Consider the following 15,441-nt stretch of genomic DNA (forward strand, 5'->3'; position numbering starts at 1 on the left):
TGCGCCACAAAGGCCCTGAGTTTGTGATTTAGGATAAGTATGTCCCACTACAGTGAGAACAAACGTAGAACCCTATTAACAGAACAAGTGCATGTTGGTGCTAAAACCTCTGTCCACCGAGCGGAGAGGTGGGGTAGTGGTTTGGATATCCAGAGGCAGCCTGATATTATGTAACATACACACACACACACACACACACACACACACACACAGCATGATGCTCTCTCCTCTTTTTTTTTGCCTGGTTAGAGACGTAGGCCACGACACACGTCTCTTCAATCACATCAAATGAACAGAAACAGATGGCATTACCTTTCAGAGAGCTTTCTTTCATTTCAATCTTTCCCGGGATCACCGTCCTGTGCCGTGGTGGAGATGCGCTTTGAAACCGCGGGCTCCGCTCTCAGGCACCGACCTTTGATTTGTCATTCGCTGCCAGTCAAAGGTCAACGCGTAAAACGTCCTGTGAGACCCACTATCCTGCAAGGATCACCCAGTTAACCAGTTGTTGTGACAGAGGCAGCACCAGCTAGGTTACGGCACCATCATCACATTTTGGCATAAAAGCATCAAACAGAGTCCGGCGATGGCGATTGGTAGATCTGTAAATAATGTGGATGAGCGTAAAACGCGGAAGTGCAGGGCAGAGTGGATGTTCATAAATCTGTACGGTAGAAACTGCGCCGCTCAGCGAGCTTTGCTTGAGCTGCCAGTGTGGCAATACAGCCTGGCAAAACCTGGGATGGATTCCAGAAAACTGGCTGACTGCTTTGACTAGTACGAATCCCACTGCCTGGTCAATGTGCTGCAGACCGGAGATACCTTAAGGCTACTCAAAGAAAAATGAACTGTGGTAATCTAGAAAATAATACCGGTGATGAGCACCAAAAATGAAATAATTGTGGAGATTATAGAAATTAAATCTTTTTTATCAGGTCACAAAACGACTGAGCACCACAGTCGAACAGCAGAGGTCCCCATAACAACATGTGATCATAAGGCGATACAAAAAAAACTGCAACACCAACTGTGCTGCATTTCAGGGTTTGTACACACGACGTGATTATCTAAATCTGCATCATGGGCAATGCATGCGCAGACTAAAGCGCTGCACCCTCTGTCTAAAGTCAAATGAGACTGTAGTGCGTGACAGTGGAGCACAAGTTGCGCCCAAGCTCTAATGCACATGGGGTTTATTTACAGGTCTGCGAGGATTAGGCACCACAGTAGGAGATACAGACAGTATTCCTATGTACTCGCATGTATGTGTGTCTGTGTTTCAGTATCTTATAGGTGTTATACATATTCACCATAGGTTTTGTGTTAAGTGCAAGTTAGCACACCCTCCTCCTGCTAATTCCTGTTTTTCTCACATGATATAAAAGATCAAGGAGCAAAGAGGGGAGGAGCAAAGCCTGTATTTGTATGTGTTGTGGAAAGAAAAAAAGAAGTCTCTCATAACCATAGATTTTAATGACTATTCAGATATTAAAGCTGTAAAAGTACCCTTAGTTTAAACTTGACATCTGAAATACAGAGAGCTTTATAATGCCTAACGTTCATATCATACACTGCCCTCTTGCTTACAGTATGTTCAGACTGAGAAATAGACCTTAGACGCATCTATGAAGAAAACTGTCTGCACCCAACTAAAGAATGAATTAGCTGGTATTCTCCCACAAAATGAGATAATGACATACAAGTACAAGTTAAGTACATGCAAAGACATAGAAGGCAGTCTTGAGAAAATAGTTTTATTATTCTGAGAATGTAACATGATCGGACAGCGTGGATTGAAAATAAGGAAGAAAAATCTCACAACACTGGTGTTACATAACAGCAGTGGGGTGTGGTCCCATACAACATAACACTTTTACTCCACACCCTTTCATTCAACAACACAGACACCGCATATTGTGCTCCCCAACATGAAACCAAAGTTCAATTCAGATGCTGTGAGAATGACTCCTCCACCGACAGACTCGTCCCATCCACACTAATCCACAGACATCTAATCCTCTTGTTATTTAGGCAAAAGTATTGCATCTTTATTTGTATCTTTTGTCTGCCATCTAACAGGTCTTCAGTCTGTACAACATACAACACCCATTCTTTTTAGACCATAAGGAAAACAAAAACACTGACACAAGGCGGGTTTGACCTCATAAAAGAAATGATTAAAAATACATTTTTGCATGTGATGGGTTACGTGTATGTTGCATTTTTTACTATTACAAACCTTTCAGAATACCTCTTAAAAATGCATTTATACATACATTCAATCAGAAAAATAAGACCTTTACATACTACATAATGATTCATGCTTCTGAATCATAAAATTGACCTTTTACTACAACTTTATTTAGCATTATCTTGAAGTTGAACAAACATTTGTGAACAATAATCAGTGACATTTTGATGATTAAAATCTCTAGGCAACCATATATATATATATAAAAGATACGTAACCGCATTGAAGGCACTCTATATCCTGTGCATTGGTCCTTATCCCAGCCAGAGGATGTTTTAGATTTACTGTGAGGGCTTTTAAAATCTTGTGCAAGTCCAGCGCCTGCCTCGTAGATTGTCCTGCATGTTATTAGTTGAAGATTGCATAATATTCTTTAGCATTTCAGTACAAAAGTAAAGAATAGCTGTTTATACAGTGCACAATGTGTTTGTTATTGATGGATATGTTATAGAAACACTGAACCGATAAAGCCAAACAATTACAAACTGGTCTGCAGGATTGTTGCATTTGGAACAGCAGACTTGTAGGCATTATATACAGTATAGTAAACAAGACTCAAGCCTGCACAACTTTCTAGCAAAAATGTGACCCAAATAATGTCTGTCCGAGATCCATTCTGACTTTTCAGCCGACACAATGCAAAGGTCGGTGGTGAATCTGTGGTGATGAACGCCTCAGTTAATTGCATATTGGGTAATTTCACTCCAAAACTATATAGAATATAACCATAGAGGCAACGTGATAGTTTACTTGATTATGAAAGTGTGATTTAAAGTGTAATTAATCATATTTGACAGACTGTCTAATGTTTCATGTGTTTATAATAATATACCTGAGTTTGGTATCACACATTCAATGTGGGAGTGAGACAGTAAATATTTGGGTATTTGGTTTAATATTCTACCTTACCCCTGTGTCGTAGTGATGCAATATTCATACTGGAGAGCTACAATGAAGGGCATCCTTCCTTCTCTCAATACTTTTTCTTTTAGACCGTAGTTTTACCACAGCTTCCCTGCATGAGCTATTATTTCAATTCTATGTGTTGGAATTGGAACGATTGCAGATAAAAAGACAAAAGTGTTGCCTGATGCAGAGTGCTTGTGTAAAATTATGATTTACAAAAATGAATAATTTTGCGATCTGAACGTTTCAATATAATAGTGCAGAAATCAACACAATCAATAAAGCTCTAGAAATATTTGCATACAACCGTTCATTTGAAAAACCACCTGGCGATTGAACCACAACCACGTTTGATGACTACAGTTTTGATCGGTGCCCTTAAACCTCGCTAGAGGCACGCATGTGGAAAGATCACCCTCTCTTTTTGAAATACGATTTTCAATCAGAGAAGAGTCAGGGTGACTGGGTTTGGAAGGAATTTGACGACTGTGTGTGCATCTTGGTGCTGAGGAGGGAGTTGATATAAGGCCAAATCCGGTCCGTATCTGTACCGGAAAATGAGTGCAGGATTCCCTGTGACCTGAGCAAGAAATAAGAAACAAATGAATAATTAAACATTTTGAAGGAAATATTGATTGATTGAATGGCAGAATGTGGCATTGCCAGGCAGTTTCACATATTCTTCTTCCTTGTCAAAAAACTGGGACCTACAGTACATTACCCACAATGCAACTCAACTGCCATTGTGTGCTATTAGCAGCTAATGTGTCATCATGCCTCTAGCCTCAAGCAGATGAGGAGCGGCCTACAGAGGTCTGGTAAGATCACTTCCTTCTAACTCAACATCCCCAGATTCTTTTCATTTTCAAACCTGAAATCGTCAACTCCAACTGACACTGACTTTAGTGACATCACTTGAGGCAATTAATCAGACTTTGTGCAGGACCTTCTGGAGCCACAAGAGGCTTTATGCGATTTGTTTTCACATCCGCAGCAGTACTCCCTAAGACCTGTAAACACACTATGATGTGTAAAATTTGTGGGTATTGAATTTACAGTTAGATCATTATAAACAAATTTAACTCAGACAACCATCTAACATATCCATGAAAAGGGAGTGTTCTACTGTACATTGTTTCGTTTTATTAATTGTAAAATAAAAAACAATTTATCACCATAAAAACAGCTAAGGCTTGAGAGTTGACTGCTGAATGAAAGCACTGAATGAAACTAAGAAACAAATGTGATCCCTTTCATGAATCCCATGTTTTGTTATTGTTTGACATCTGGGTTTGATTTGTTAGAAAAACAAAAGACCATTTATCTGCTGGATTATCTATCGAAATAAAGTTTCACTCCGATTTTCATATGTTTAAAGCAAAAAGTAACGCTACTGGCTGCCTGTAGAAAAAATATTAAGTGAAGAATGTCCCATGAAAGAAAAGTATTAAGATAAGTACTGACTTGTATAGGTCTATGACGGGCTTGGCCACATCTTTGTAGTGTCTCAGTCTGGCCATCAGGGCTTCTGGTTTGTCATCATCATGCTGAATCAGTGGCTCCCCAGTGATGTCATCCTTACCCTGACGCGACACAAGTTAAATCATGCAACAATGTAAAAAAGGCAAAGTTAACAAATCCAGTGAAATCTCATGACAATATAACCGTTAAATCAGTTAAATAACAATCACGCTACATCTAGACATACATGTACAGCCGTTACTCTATCAGTATCTTTTTGAGCTCATACATTGATAATTCATAAAGATATCAATAACACAACATCAACATTGGCCATGAAATTTGGTTCGAGATTTTCGGTCACTGACTTGATCTTTCCAGCCATTGTTTAAGGTGCTAAATTCATAATTCTGAGCATATCTGTGATTGAGGGATTGCCTCAACACTGTGGTTCAGGACAGCGTTATCAGCTGTAACCGCCGTATGAGAGCAGTGCAAAGCGGCGGCGAATAGCAAGCCAGTGGTGCACGCACACAGGGACTCACATGCACTAAAATGCAAGCGCAGCCGGACCGGCAACTTAAAAAAAAGCACAACAGATGACTCTACTCTACTATACCTTTAAGTAGCAAATAGTTGTTTGCTGCTTTATAGATGCTCGGAATTTTAAATTCAGGAAGGTACTATGATGTAGGTGATTTTAGTTTCAAATGTCTCTTATGTTGGATAAAATGTCCTCCATTTTTAATTTGTTAATTTTCTGTTTTCTGTTTAATAAAGAAAATAATGCTCTAAAACAAAGTTATTATGTGACTAATTTCCTAGTGACGCCATCCAAACAGGGCATCGAAAGCTCTAAAATAGCCTTCCAGTGAATAAGAGGCGAGCAATATCAGCGTCCTCGTTTAAAACTCTACTTAAGACTGAATTACATTTTTACTGTAATCAATTTATGTTTACCATTTATTTAAATTTATTTAAAGATCCCCTCAGACTGAGTAACACTCAGTAACACTGAGTAATAAAAATTCTTAAAATTACAATCACTTCTTCACCTTAATTGAGTCCATGAAGATGACGTTTTTTTTCATTTTTAAAGTTAAACTACTAGACACAAGACAAATTAGACATGTAAATGTACATATTTCTGTTATATGTTTTACATGCTCTTGTAAGTATGTCCATAGTTTTATTAGCTCCTATGTCTGTGGCGCAACTGTGGAGCAACAACAGGGACCTTTTGAAGTGAAATATAAAGCAGCAGGATTCTTGTTGTTGTTGTTGTTGTGCAAGATGGCGAGGTAATGAGTATGGAGGCTGTCTTTCATCTGATTCCAATCTCTCTTTTTGGAGAAGCCAGATATTCAATCCCTACCAGCTTAAAAACACACTGATTTTAATCTTGAGAGGCACAAACTGCCCTCCAGAAAATCAATAAAGTGCCACAAAAGAAAATGGTGCTAAATATTCTAAGCACTGTAACTCTACTGTCATTTAAAGACTTTTCAGACCTGCACTCGTGGTGGGTTGAAGCCCATGTTGTAGACTCGGCCACTGGCTGGATGGCTCATGCGTTCACTCAGTCTCTCCCTCAGAGTCTCAAAGGGGATGTTGAGGCTGATGACCATGTCCAGCTGGCACAGGTTGTTCATGGCTTGGGCCTGCGACAGAGTGCGGGGAAAACCTAGACAGAGAGAGAGAGAGAGGTATCGTCCACCAGTTCAGTATGAATTTTTCAATTAACTACACAAACACTGTGGTTTAAATGTATTTTCTAAGTTATAATTACCATTGTGAGTCAACAACATAAAGAAGACATACTCTACATGACATACTAAACCGTTTCACAGTTTCATACAGGTATCAGTAGCTGGTAGCAAGTAAACATGCACTCAAGCTGTTTCCAGTTTCTCCTTTGAGATAATCAGTAGAAGTGACAGAATAACAATATCATGTACATGTGAATAAACTTACTAGAAAACAAACAAACAATGCTTTCAGTTACATGACCCGGATTAACCAACAGCAGTAATAACAAGACATTATATACAAGATATTATCGCATGGTGGGATTTGACATGGCAAGCTTACTGGAATATAGGTCCATTAGTTTTATAGGCCATTTTCTCTCTCTCTTGTTGTTGTTTTGGTATCAATGCATTTAGGCTCGTCTTCAGTTTATTGCTTCCGTATGTGTTAGATCGGAAACTGGCAATCACTCTGTATGTTCCATTGTTTGGTCACTTAAGAGCTGCTAGATCTCTCCAACCACTAGAACATCATGCTGCCCAGAAATGAGCGACGGCAAAACACCAATCAGAGGTTACAAGAGGGAATATATTTTTTATTTATATGTTTTAAGAGGGTGTGTGTGTGTGTGTGTGTGTGTGTGTGTGACCTTGATTTGTTTGTCCTTTTCGCACACCAAAAAAAGTGCATGTTTACGGATCATGTTTCAAGGTTTAAACGTGTGTAACACCAACTAGTCCGTTTCATCAATGTTTGGCATCTCTCTTAGCGATGTGGATAATATTTAACTTGAAAAAGCATAGCGATGTGCTGAGTTTGTCATCTCAGGATATCTCACATGCTACTCTATACTCATGAAAGAAAGTTTTCTGTTTTATAACATCTCACCGTAACACACTTCTGAGGCCATTTACAATCAGCACTGTTCATCATGTATCACATACACAGAAATGAACATGTCGATTGTAATAATATTACTACATGTATTATCCCTCCATAGTGACTTGATCTCCAACATAAGGAAACCAGGTCTTTTTTACTGACTAATGTTGTAACAAAGGTCACTTGGCCCTGGAAATTATAAATTGAGACTTGCAATAGAGACCAGGGCGGCACAGGGAACTTGACCCTCCTGATATTAATGGAAAAAATCATATATCTTTGCTCTTTGTTTTAAATCTGGTGCTAACCCTTAGTCAATCAATCAATCTTAATGCTTCATTCAATCACAATTTCTCTTCCTTTCTCCCCCACTCCTCCCGCTTCTTCTTAATCGGCTGATTATGGGCGTCGACTTTTTAGTGAACCAACTTCAGTTTACCACAATCTCCATCAGTCAATCGCGTCGCTGCTGTCAAACTTTAAATCTGTTCTCCTCTCTGCTGCTGTGAGCGGTCATTTTAGGCAACATCGTTGCGGCCCTCCTCCACCCTATTATCCTCCATTCATCCATATTCCAGGTTGAGCTCATCAGAAGTCCACTCCTCATCACATCCAGATCTTCGGCATTCTCTTCATCTCATCACCAACACCACCACCAGTGTCGAGACGCCATAAGGGGGTTTCCTATTCTTCTTTCAGCTTCACCACCCACAAAAATGATACGACGTCACGATGGTCTAATTGCCAAAGACTATTCACATTTCTCATCTTTTAGTGCACATGTCCACTAACATGTTTGCTCACTCAGAATGAAGTCCCTCCTGATTCAACTGTCAGTTGAATAACAGTAGAGAGCCTGTACAGACAATGGATGGGGGCTGCTGTAAGATAACGTTTGTGTACCATATCAGTAGGCCATGCACTCTGATTGTATAAAAACAAAAACGCCATTTGCATACCATCCAACAGCCAGCTGTGGTCAATCAGCTGTTCCAGTCTGGGCAGCATCAGTTTGGTCATCACATGGTCAGGCACCAGCATGCTTCTTTCTACATAGCTCCTCACCAGCACACCTGCCTCTGATACACATCAGACAGGTAAAGATACAGTAGTCAATGCATGTCTGTTTCCATGCTTCCAAATTTAAAAAGACAGGGCAGGGCATGTTGAATGTCACACACACACACACATATACATGCTTGGCAAGACTTTTTAATGTAACTATCCCTGTAGAGATACTAAATGGTTCAAACTCTCACTGCCAATTCCTGCACGTAAACTAGCAGAGCTTATGACTCGTTTAAAATGACACTGACATATGGGGTCTACTGTGGATTTATTAAGCAAATACACATATTGAACTCACTGGTTTATAAATTCTCTAACTTGTTTCAGAAGCAAAAAGACTTAGACCGGATCCAGCAAGTCACAACTTCACTGAAACGTTTCAGTAATGGTAACCAAGAACACATGTTTTTACTTAAGCCTCTGCACTACACTGAACTCCAATTTAATTATCTGGAGGCTTATACATGGGCTTGGCACATGCTTAAATTAACTCCAGTTGTGTAGCTATAATGAGGAAGTTGAAAAAGATATTTGGGGAAACATGTAAAAAAAAACCTTGGTAGGGACACTTTTGCACTTGATTGAAATCAGATTTAAAGAAAATGACGTTTGCAGTCAAATGTCTCGTGTTTTATGGCTTGGTTTGAAATGGGGAAAGTTTACTGTCAAATGAACTTCTGGAAAACAACTGAAGATCAGAACATGCGCATATCACACTTTTCTTTTTTTTATAACTACGACATTAAGAGATGGACGTTCATATGCAGCATAGAACCCGTTGACTTTTCCGCAGACTGGTTCTTCCTGTTCACGGGCGGATGTATCCTACCTGTATTTGCCGCTATGCTCTCTCGTAGGTAGTGGCCGCTGGACAGATATTGCAGGCCAAAGCTTTGCGCAATCCTCTTGGATATCGTTCCTTTCCCCGATCCTGGTGGACCCATGATAGCAGCTCGGAATAACTTGGCCATTGCTTCCTCGAACACAGGCGGCAAATGTGAAACCTCTTGGATGGACAAACGTTTGTTAATGTTTTCCTCTTTGTGCGCGAGAGAAGGAAGTAAATTACCTCTGAATTAAACCCCTGATCAAATGCGTGCATGAGCGACCCAACCGGTCCAAAGCGCAAGGCTTCTAAATTTGTCTTGCCAATGTAAATGTCAGTTTAATCTCTGGGTCTGCAGTTCTTACAGCAGAGCCCACACTCTGCGCATATTAGGGCTATCCTCCTCTGACTCGGATCAACTCAAAGCAACCTTTTCCTTTTTTTCCTTTCAGTTCTCTTAAGGACACACTACACCCGTCTACGCCTTTACCGACAGAGACCTTTCTCTGCGAATGAATGAGAGAGTCTCTCCACAACGCCCTATTTCTTTTCTGCACACATCATCCAGAAAAAATGCGGATAACTGAGTCGCACGAACTTCGCGGGGTAAACTGGTTACTGTAGTTTTTTTTTTATATACAAGCTATGTACAATAACAACAACTGTAGTCAGTTACTTCATAGTTTCCGCAAAGAGAGGGAAATTGTGACTCATTACATTTTACAAGCAAATGGATGTCACACGAGAAACATCCTTCCAGCTATTTAATTATATCTATATCTATAAAAAATAAAGAGGAGGAGGAATTGGGAGAACGTGTGTTTGAGCATGTATCATAGTTCTAACTCATGAGTACAAAAAAAGAAAAAGAAAAAAAGAGGATGTTTTCCTTTAATACAACATAGATAGGCTAATAAGGGCTAATTCAGTCTGTTTGCAGTCTGTTTGGGAAGTCTGATCTGCTACTGCAAATGGGAAATCACCTTCTATTCATGTTAAAGCTTGTTACAAACTGTAATGGAGACAAGCAGCCATTTGCCCCTAATGTATTACATGCCAGAAAGGGGCGTGTCCGTGTCAAACAATTTAATGTCACCTGAAACCATGAATATAGTGATATTAGCAATGGAAATAGATCATATAAATTATCATCGTGCTTTTTCGAGTGATTTAACATGTTAAATTAACATTTAATAATAATAAATAAATAAGCAATAAATAAATGAAGAGTCACAAATGTCATGCATATTATTCCATTACTCAGTAAAGTGGGCTAGTCTTGAATTCCACCACTTGTTGTTGTTGTTCTCTCATATCAGAGCTTGTATTATTCATTATGGTTCACGTGGTTGTTATTTTTTTTCATGGTTTTGTACTGCTAGCTGACTGGCGCAGAAATGCACGAGTCGCTGTCATTCCGCGCAACGTCTGTGGACGGGCGGAATCAAGTGAAGTCTACTTGTTGCGAGCCATACGGGAGCGGCAGCGTCCCGGAGCTGTCAGATATTGCGCACAGCCTTCAGTCTTCAGTCAGTGGACTACCTAGACTAATCCACCAGACAAACAACTCGGAAGATTAACCTTTTTTAGCTTCGTGAAAGTAGTTTTCGTCTCCACACCCGAAAGCCTGTTTTTAATTTTAGGATCATTTTTGTCACATGGCTTTGGAGAATTCAATAACAACAAAAAATGGCGACAATCACGTTGCTCTGTGTGGTCTTGCTGCGTCATTAAAAATATTCATGTCAACACGGGGAATCAAACGGGAAAATTGCAGGTAAGTGATATGTGTTGTACATTTCAAGCGGACTGAATGCAATTAGAATAAATTATTATTTTTGATTCTTACAACATGGTGCTTGTTTTTACCCAGAAAAGGGGTGTGTATGCAATGCTGGGCGTTAACGTTTGGCTGCACACTATTCAGAGAAAATTGCACTTATATTTCGCCTAGTCGCTTTTTAAAGAGCATATTTAGCCCAATTAAAGCAGGTATGCGTATTATTATATACTGACATCAATAACGGCGTTGTTTAGATTTTGCCAACTTTTGTGTACGTGTAGAATACAGCAACAAGCGTTTATTTCAGTTATCGATGTTGTGCTTTTTCTCAAGCAGTATCGGCGCCATGTATCTGTATTAGTGCCTGTTACCTTCACGGTTAGTAGGTTAGAATTCGGCACAACCCAGTTAGTTACTGAAGGGTTTATGTAATATCGACGCGCTTTCCTCACGGGGTCTCTTATACAGTAATTGATGTCAACGAATGGAGCATTCATCCATGACTATGTGTTTGTCTGCTGCCATGTTTAATTATTTGCACATGTGGCTTTGCTTTTCTGACATTAGAGGGTTTTTTTTGTTTTTGGCCAGTGCCCTGAGCAGCGGGGCTAATGGAGTTGTTTTCATGAAGTGCGGAGGGCGGACTGTCGAGGAGGAGGAGCCGCTACGTCGGCCAGAGACGCCACCGGACTGCTCGAGACGCTGCTCGCGCCGAGGGGGGCGGAGCCCGCGAGGAGAATCATAACAAGTCTGACGTCACTCGGCCTTGTGGTTGGTATGAATAATACACAGCAGTTTGTCTCTACCAAGTCCTAGCAGGAAAGCGGTTAAAAAAAAAAAAAAGTCTATGTACCCATAGCTGTTTTATGAAATGAAACATTGACTCTGTGCACCGGCAGAATGGAAATAATGAAAAACCAAATACTTTCATATGGAAAGAGATAGCAAATAACTAAACATGATAACATGCGCAAGACTGTACAGCAAGCTTCCTCCTCCAATTTCCAAGAACTGCACAGCGTTGTTTTAAGTTACATGTGTATATTACTCTGTAGATTACTCTGTCAGTATGTATGTTACTTGAAAATGATTTATATAGAAACAAATACAATTCTGGAGACTCCACTTGCATATGTTTTGTATGAGATATCACTAAATATGCTGAAAAAATGCAAAAGGCAGACTGTTATATTTACACCTGTTGACATGTACGGTGGATGATGAATGGAGTGAAGCCCCGACCTGCTAGATTTGTGAGGCTGCCCTGGTTCAGTTATCACAGTGCTGATGCTGTCCCCATCGAAGGTACAGTACTGTGATAACTGAAGGATGGCTGCCAACTTGACACGAGTGCAGTAAATCAAAGCATGTTCGCCTAACGAAAAAGAGGACGGAAGAGAAGGTGGACACGTGTAAGTATGTTTACAAAATACATAATTGTTTTGTTTAATGAGATATCCAAAAGTGTATATGTTTTTATTTACAGAATGGTTTTGCCTCATTGAATCTGTCCCCACATTGTGGCATGCTCCAATAAAATCGATTAAGCTCTATTGTATATGTGTATAAGAAACATTAAACTCAAAACCTGTAAATTAGAATTACCTTCACAGCCTATATAACTTTTACTTCACTATAATAAATAAAGTGGATTTCTTTTTCAATTATTCAAATGTGTATGGTCTTTTATTCATCTTTACTTTTGAAAAATTCAGTGGATCTTAAATACAGAAGGTTACAGCCACAAAACTATTAAGTGACTGAAGTCTCCATCTGATCAGTTTTGCTATTACATTGAACACTTTCTGGCAGCTATCTCTCTGGCAGCTATCTCTCTGGCATTGCCAGCAAAGTTCATTTAAGCATTAAAACAAATCATGCAAATTCTATGAAGAAAACTAATTTCCTGCATTTAGTGTGTCCTCTTTATTATCAAACTCTATTGCTTTGGAAGTTTGCATTGCAGCATAATTCCGAACACTTTATGAGTGTAAAGTTTAGAGTAAAAATGTGTTCTTCAAGTTTTTTCCTGATTGAACTATTAGGACTGACCTGAACTGTTCCTCAATGGGAGCACTGGTCTGCAGGCTGAAACGGAAGGTAGTCCTGAATGGTTGTTCCACATTGTTATCAATAGAGGGAGCTAAAGATCTATAAATCGGTCTTTGGGGTCTCAATGACAAGGCCTACAGCTCTGCCCTACTGATCCTGAAACCTTAATAATGAATATGATGATGACAAAGTTGTGAAAACAAATGAAGTGCTCATTTGTCACAATTCATGTTAGATGTTGTGTGAATATTTGTCTGAATCCAGTTTTGATGGCAAAAAAGAAGCTCTATTTTTTTTTTCCATGACTATGTGACTAAGAGGTTTTTTCCCCAACTAAGCATTGCAGTTGAACATGATCTGAGACAGCCATGTATGATTCATATCAATTACAGCTACAGTCTCCATTTTGGTATATAACAATTGTCATTGTTGCTTTAGAGAACCTTACAGGTATAATGTTCAATATGTAATATTGATATATCACAGTTCAAAACACACTGAAATGGATTGTATTTTCAGAACCCTGTTTTGAATAATACTCGCACTGTTTGAGTCATGTCTGATAAACCACAGGTCAAAGCACCTGTCCTTACAATGTTTCACTGAAAGGGTACATACTGTAGCTATGGAAATCCCCAGTCATACATATTTTGTTTTTGTCTCACTCTAACCTCAATCTGCTCAACTCGCCTCGATTCACATGTGTTTTTCTGACTTACCGTGTAGATACTTTGTGGTAAAGCATACTTTTTTTGATAATATAACATGACAAGTGAGGTTTACATTTCTTGAAATAACTATTTTCTAAATGTGATCAGGCATTGAAACCCTTAAAATGTCACGATGATATACCCAACTATTGTACACTGTACACCAAAACTCTACCTACCACTGACGGCAGGGAATTATTGTGAAATTCTGACATACTTCCTTCAAAGCATGGCACTACGTGTTTACTGGGATGTGGCATGGGAAGTCCCTAACTTTAAAATTATTTTTGAGTTTTTTTGTCATACAGAAACCTTCACGTTCTTTCATTGCAGGGAGAAAGTAGTTTTCTCTTTTTTCTCCACACAGATCCCTCAACCTGCCGGAGCAGTAAACCAATAGGCCTTACTAAACCTGCAATGATGTCATTTGGTGTTGAAATGAACACCAACAGAATGATAAAAACTGCTGTTGGCACTGACAACTGCACATTCAGGACTGATGTCAGAAAAGAAAAGGGAGAGGAAATACAAAAATACCAAACCCAACTTTTAACTTTAAATCTCCCTTTTCAATGCTGAAACATTTAATTATGGGTTTATCACATGCTATAGTGTAGTTATAAGCAGATATACGTGTGTTTTAATGTATTCATCAACAACAATATTTCTTTGTGGGGGCACGCATAAGGAGAGGCCTGTGTATCACAGATAATGAACGACACTAGTAAAACAGTTCAAATATCTACCTTGGAGAAGTTATAATTGCTGACAAATACTGTATATTAATAAACACATAAAATGGCATTATAGCTGCGTAAAAATACATTATGGTGTGTTCATCAAATGTTCGTATACTGCTCATAAATGCTAAATAAGGGGAGTTAAAGTGTGTAAAATTGTTACCCTTTAAACTTATAACTAAATTTTGGTTTCGCTCCACATTCACAGAGCCATTTATTCCAGTACTACTTGTGAAAAAATGACAATATACACTTTGTCTCTGTTTGATCCCAGCACGCAGTCAGGGGAAACTCCATTATTTGTTGACACACAGAGAGCATGCTGACTAGTTTTAAGGAGAGAATCAGTCACATATTTTTACGCACTTCCTTGACTTATTTGTCCAAGGTTCTTAATTTCCTCTTTGTTAAGATGTCCCTTTAAAAGCAGAAACTTATATATCACATGCATGCAACAGAATATCATGATGCAAGACACAAAGTGTGGCATACCTTTAACACTTTTAGGATATATACACCACTGGAGTGCTCTCACACGGTTTCCAGTATAATAACCACATCCAAAAGGGCAGTTATGCAAATATGCAAGAGATGGGGCCATGCAGTGTTATTGCGATCAAAGGCTATGAGTACATTTTGTCAAAGATTGAAAACACAATCTCAAAAACACAAGGACGTATACCTGCATGTTTTTCACTTACAGAATGGCAGAGATTAATGATAACCCTCCATGCTACAGGGTTCAGAAGAAGTAAGAAGAAGGAGAATTTTCTCAACCCATGAAGGTCCGCTTAATCCTTCAGTACATCAGAAAAATTACATTCAACATCTGCAAATTTGATTCGTGACTTTCACTGGACAGGACAGGTAAAAAATGAGTTCCTAAAGCTGCCAGACAAATGTAGTTAAAAGTAGAAAGTTGCATATAAATGGCACTACTCAAGTACAAGTACCTCAAGCTTGTACTTAAGCACCATACTCAGGGGTGGCTGAGGCTCAGGAGAGCGGGTCGT

At 39.2% G+C, this 15,441-nt stretch overlaps 1 protein-coding gene and 1 long non-coding RNA gene across 3 annotated transcripts; one reads left to right on the plus strand and one right to left on the minus strand.

Moving 5' to 3' along the window:
- Nucleotides 1-1,740: 1,740 nt before the first annotated feature.
- On the minus strand, nt 1,741-10,253 carry ak4 (adenylate kinase 4). 2 transcript variants are annotated; one of them, XM_076088327.1, is made up of 5 exons: nt 9,147-9,768; nt 8,209-8,328; nt 6,130-6,302; nt 4,622-4,740; nt 1,741-3,737 (listed from the first exon to the last, which is right to left on the minus strand). In XM_076088327.1, the coding sequence occupies exons 1-5, from the start codon at nt 9,286-9,288 to the stop codon at nt 3,611-3,613; spliced, it is 681 nt and encodes a 226-aa protein (XP_075944442.1). In that variant the 5' UTR covers nt 9,289-9,768; the 3' UTR covers nt 1,741-3,610. The 2 variants fall into 2 exon arrangements, with proteins under 2 accessions (XP_075944442.1, XP_075944443.1); XM_076088328.1 differs by lacking the exon at nt 8,209-8,328 and having other exon boundaries at nt 9,147-10,253.
- Nucleotides 9,075-12,593, plus strand: LOC142946795 (uncharacterized). Its single transcript, XR_012953138.1, has 2 exons — nt 9,075-10,920; nt 11,518-12,593. It is a non-coding gene; the product is annotated as an uncharacterized LOC142946795 (long non-coding RNA).
- The last annotated feature ends 2,848 nt before the right edge of the window (nt 12,594-15,441 follow it).

This window comes from Anarhichas minor, unplaced genomic scaffold (genome assembly GCF_050575085.1).
Source record: "Anarhichas minor isolate MPS153535 unplaced genomic scaffold, ASM5057508v1 ptg000010l, whole genome shotgun sequence".
In the NCBI taxonomy this organism is placed as follows: Eukaryota; Metazoa; Chordata; class Actinopteri; order Perciformes; family Anarhichadidae; genus Anarhichas; species Anarhichas minor.

What these genes read in the sequence shown, in the direction of transcription:
- ak4 (XM_076088327.1), bottom strand. Translation starts at nt 9,288, where the DNA reads ATGGCCAAGTTATTCCGAGCTGCTATCATGGGTCCACCAGGATCGGGG. An exon ending in GAGCATAGCGGCAAATACAG is followed by an intron (nt 8,329 to 9,146) that starts GTAGGATACATC and finishes GATGTGTATCAG; the next exon opens with AGGCAGGTGTGCTGGTGAGG. An exon ending in CCCGTCATAGACCTATACAA is followed by an intron (nt 3,738 to 4,621) that starts GTCAGTACTTAT and finishes TTTCTTGCTCAG; the next exon opens with GTCACAGGGAATCCTGCACT.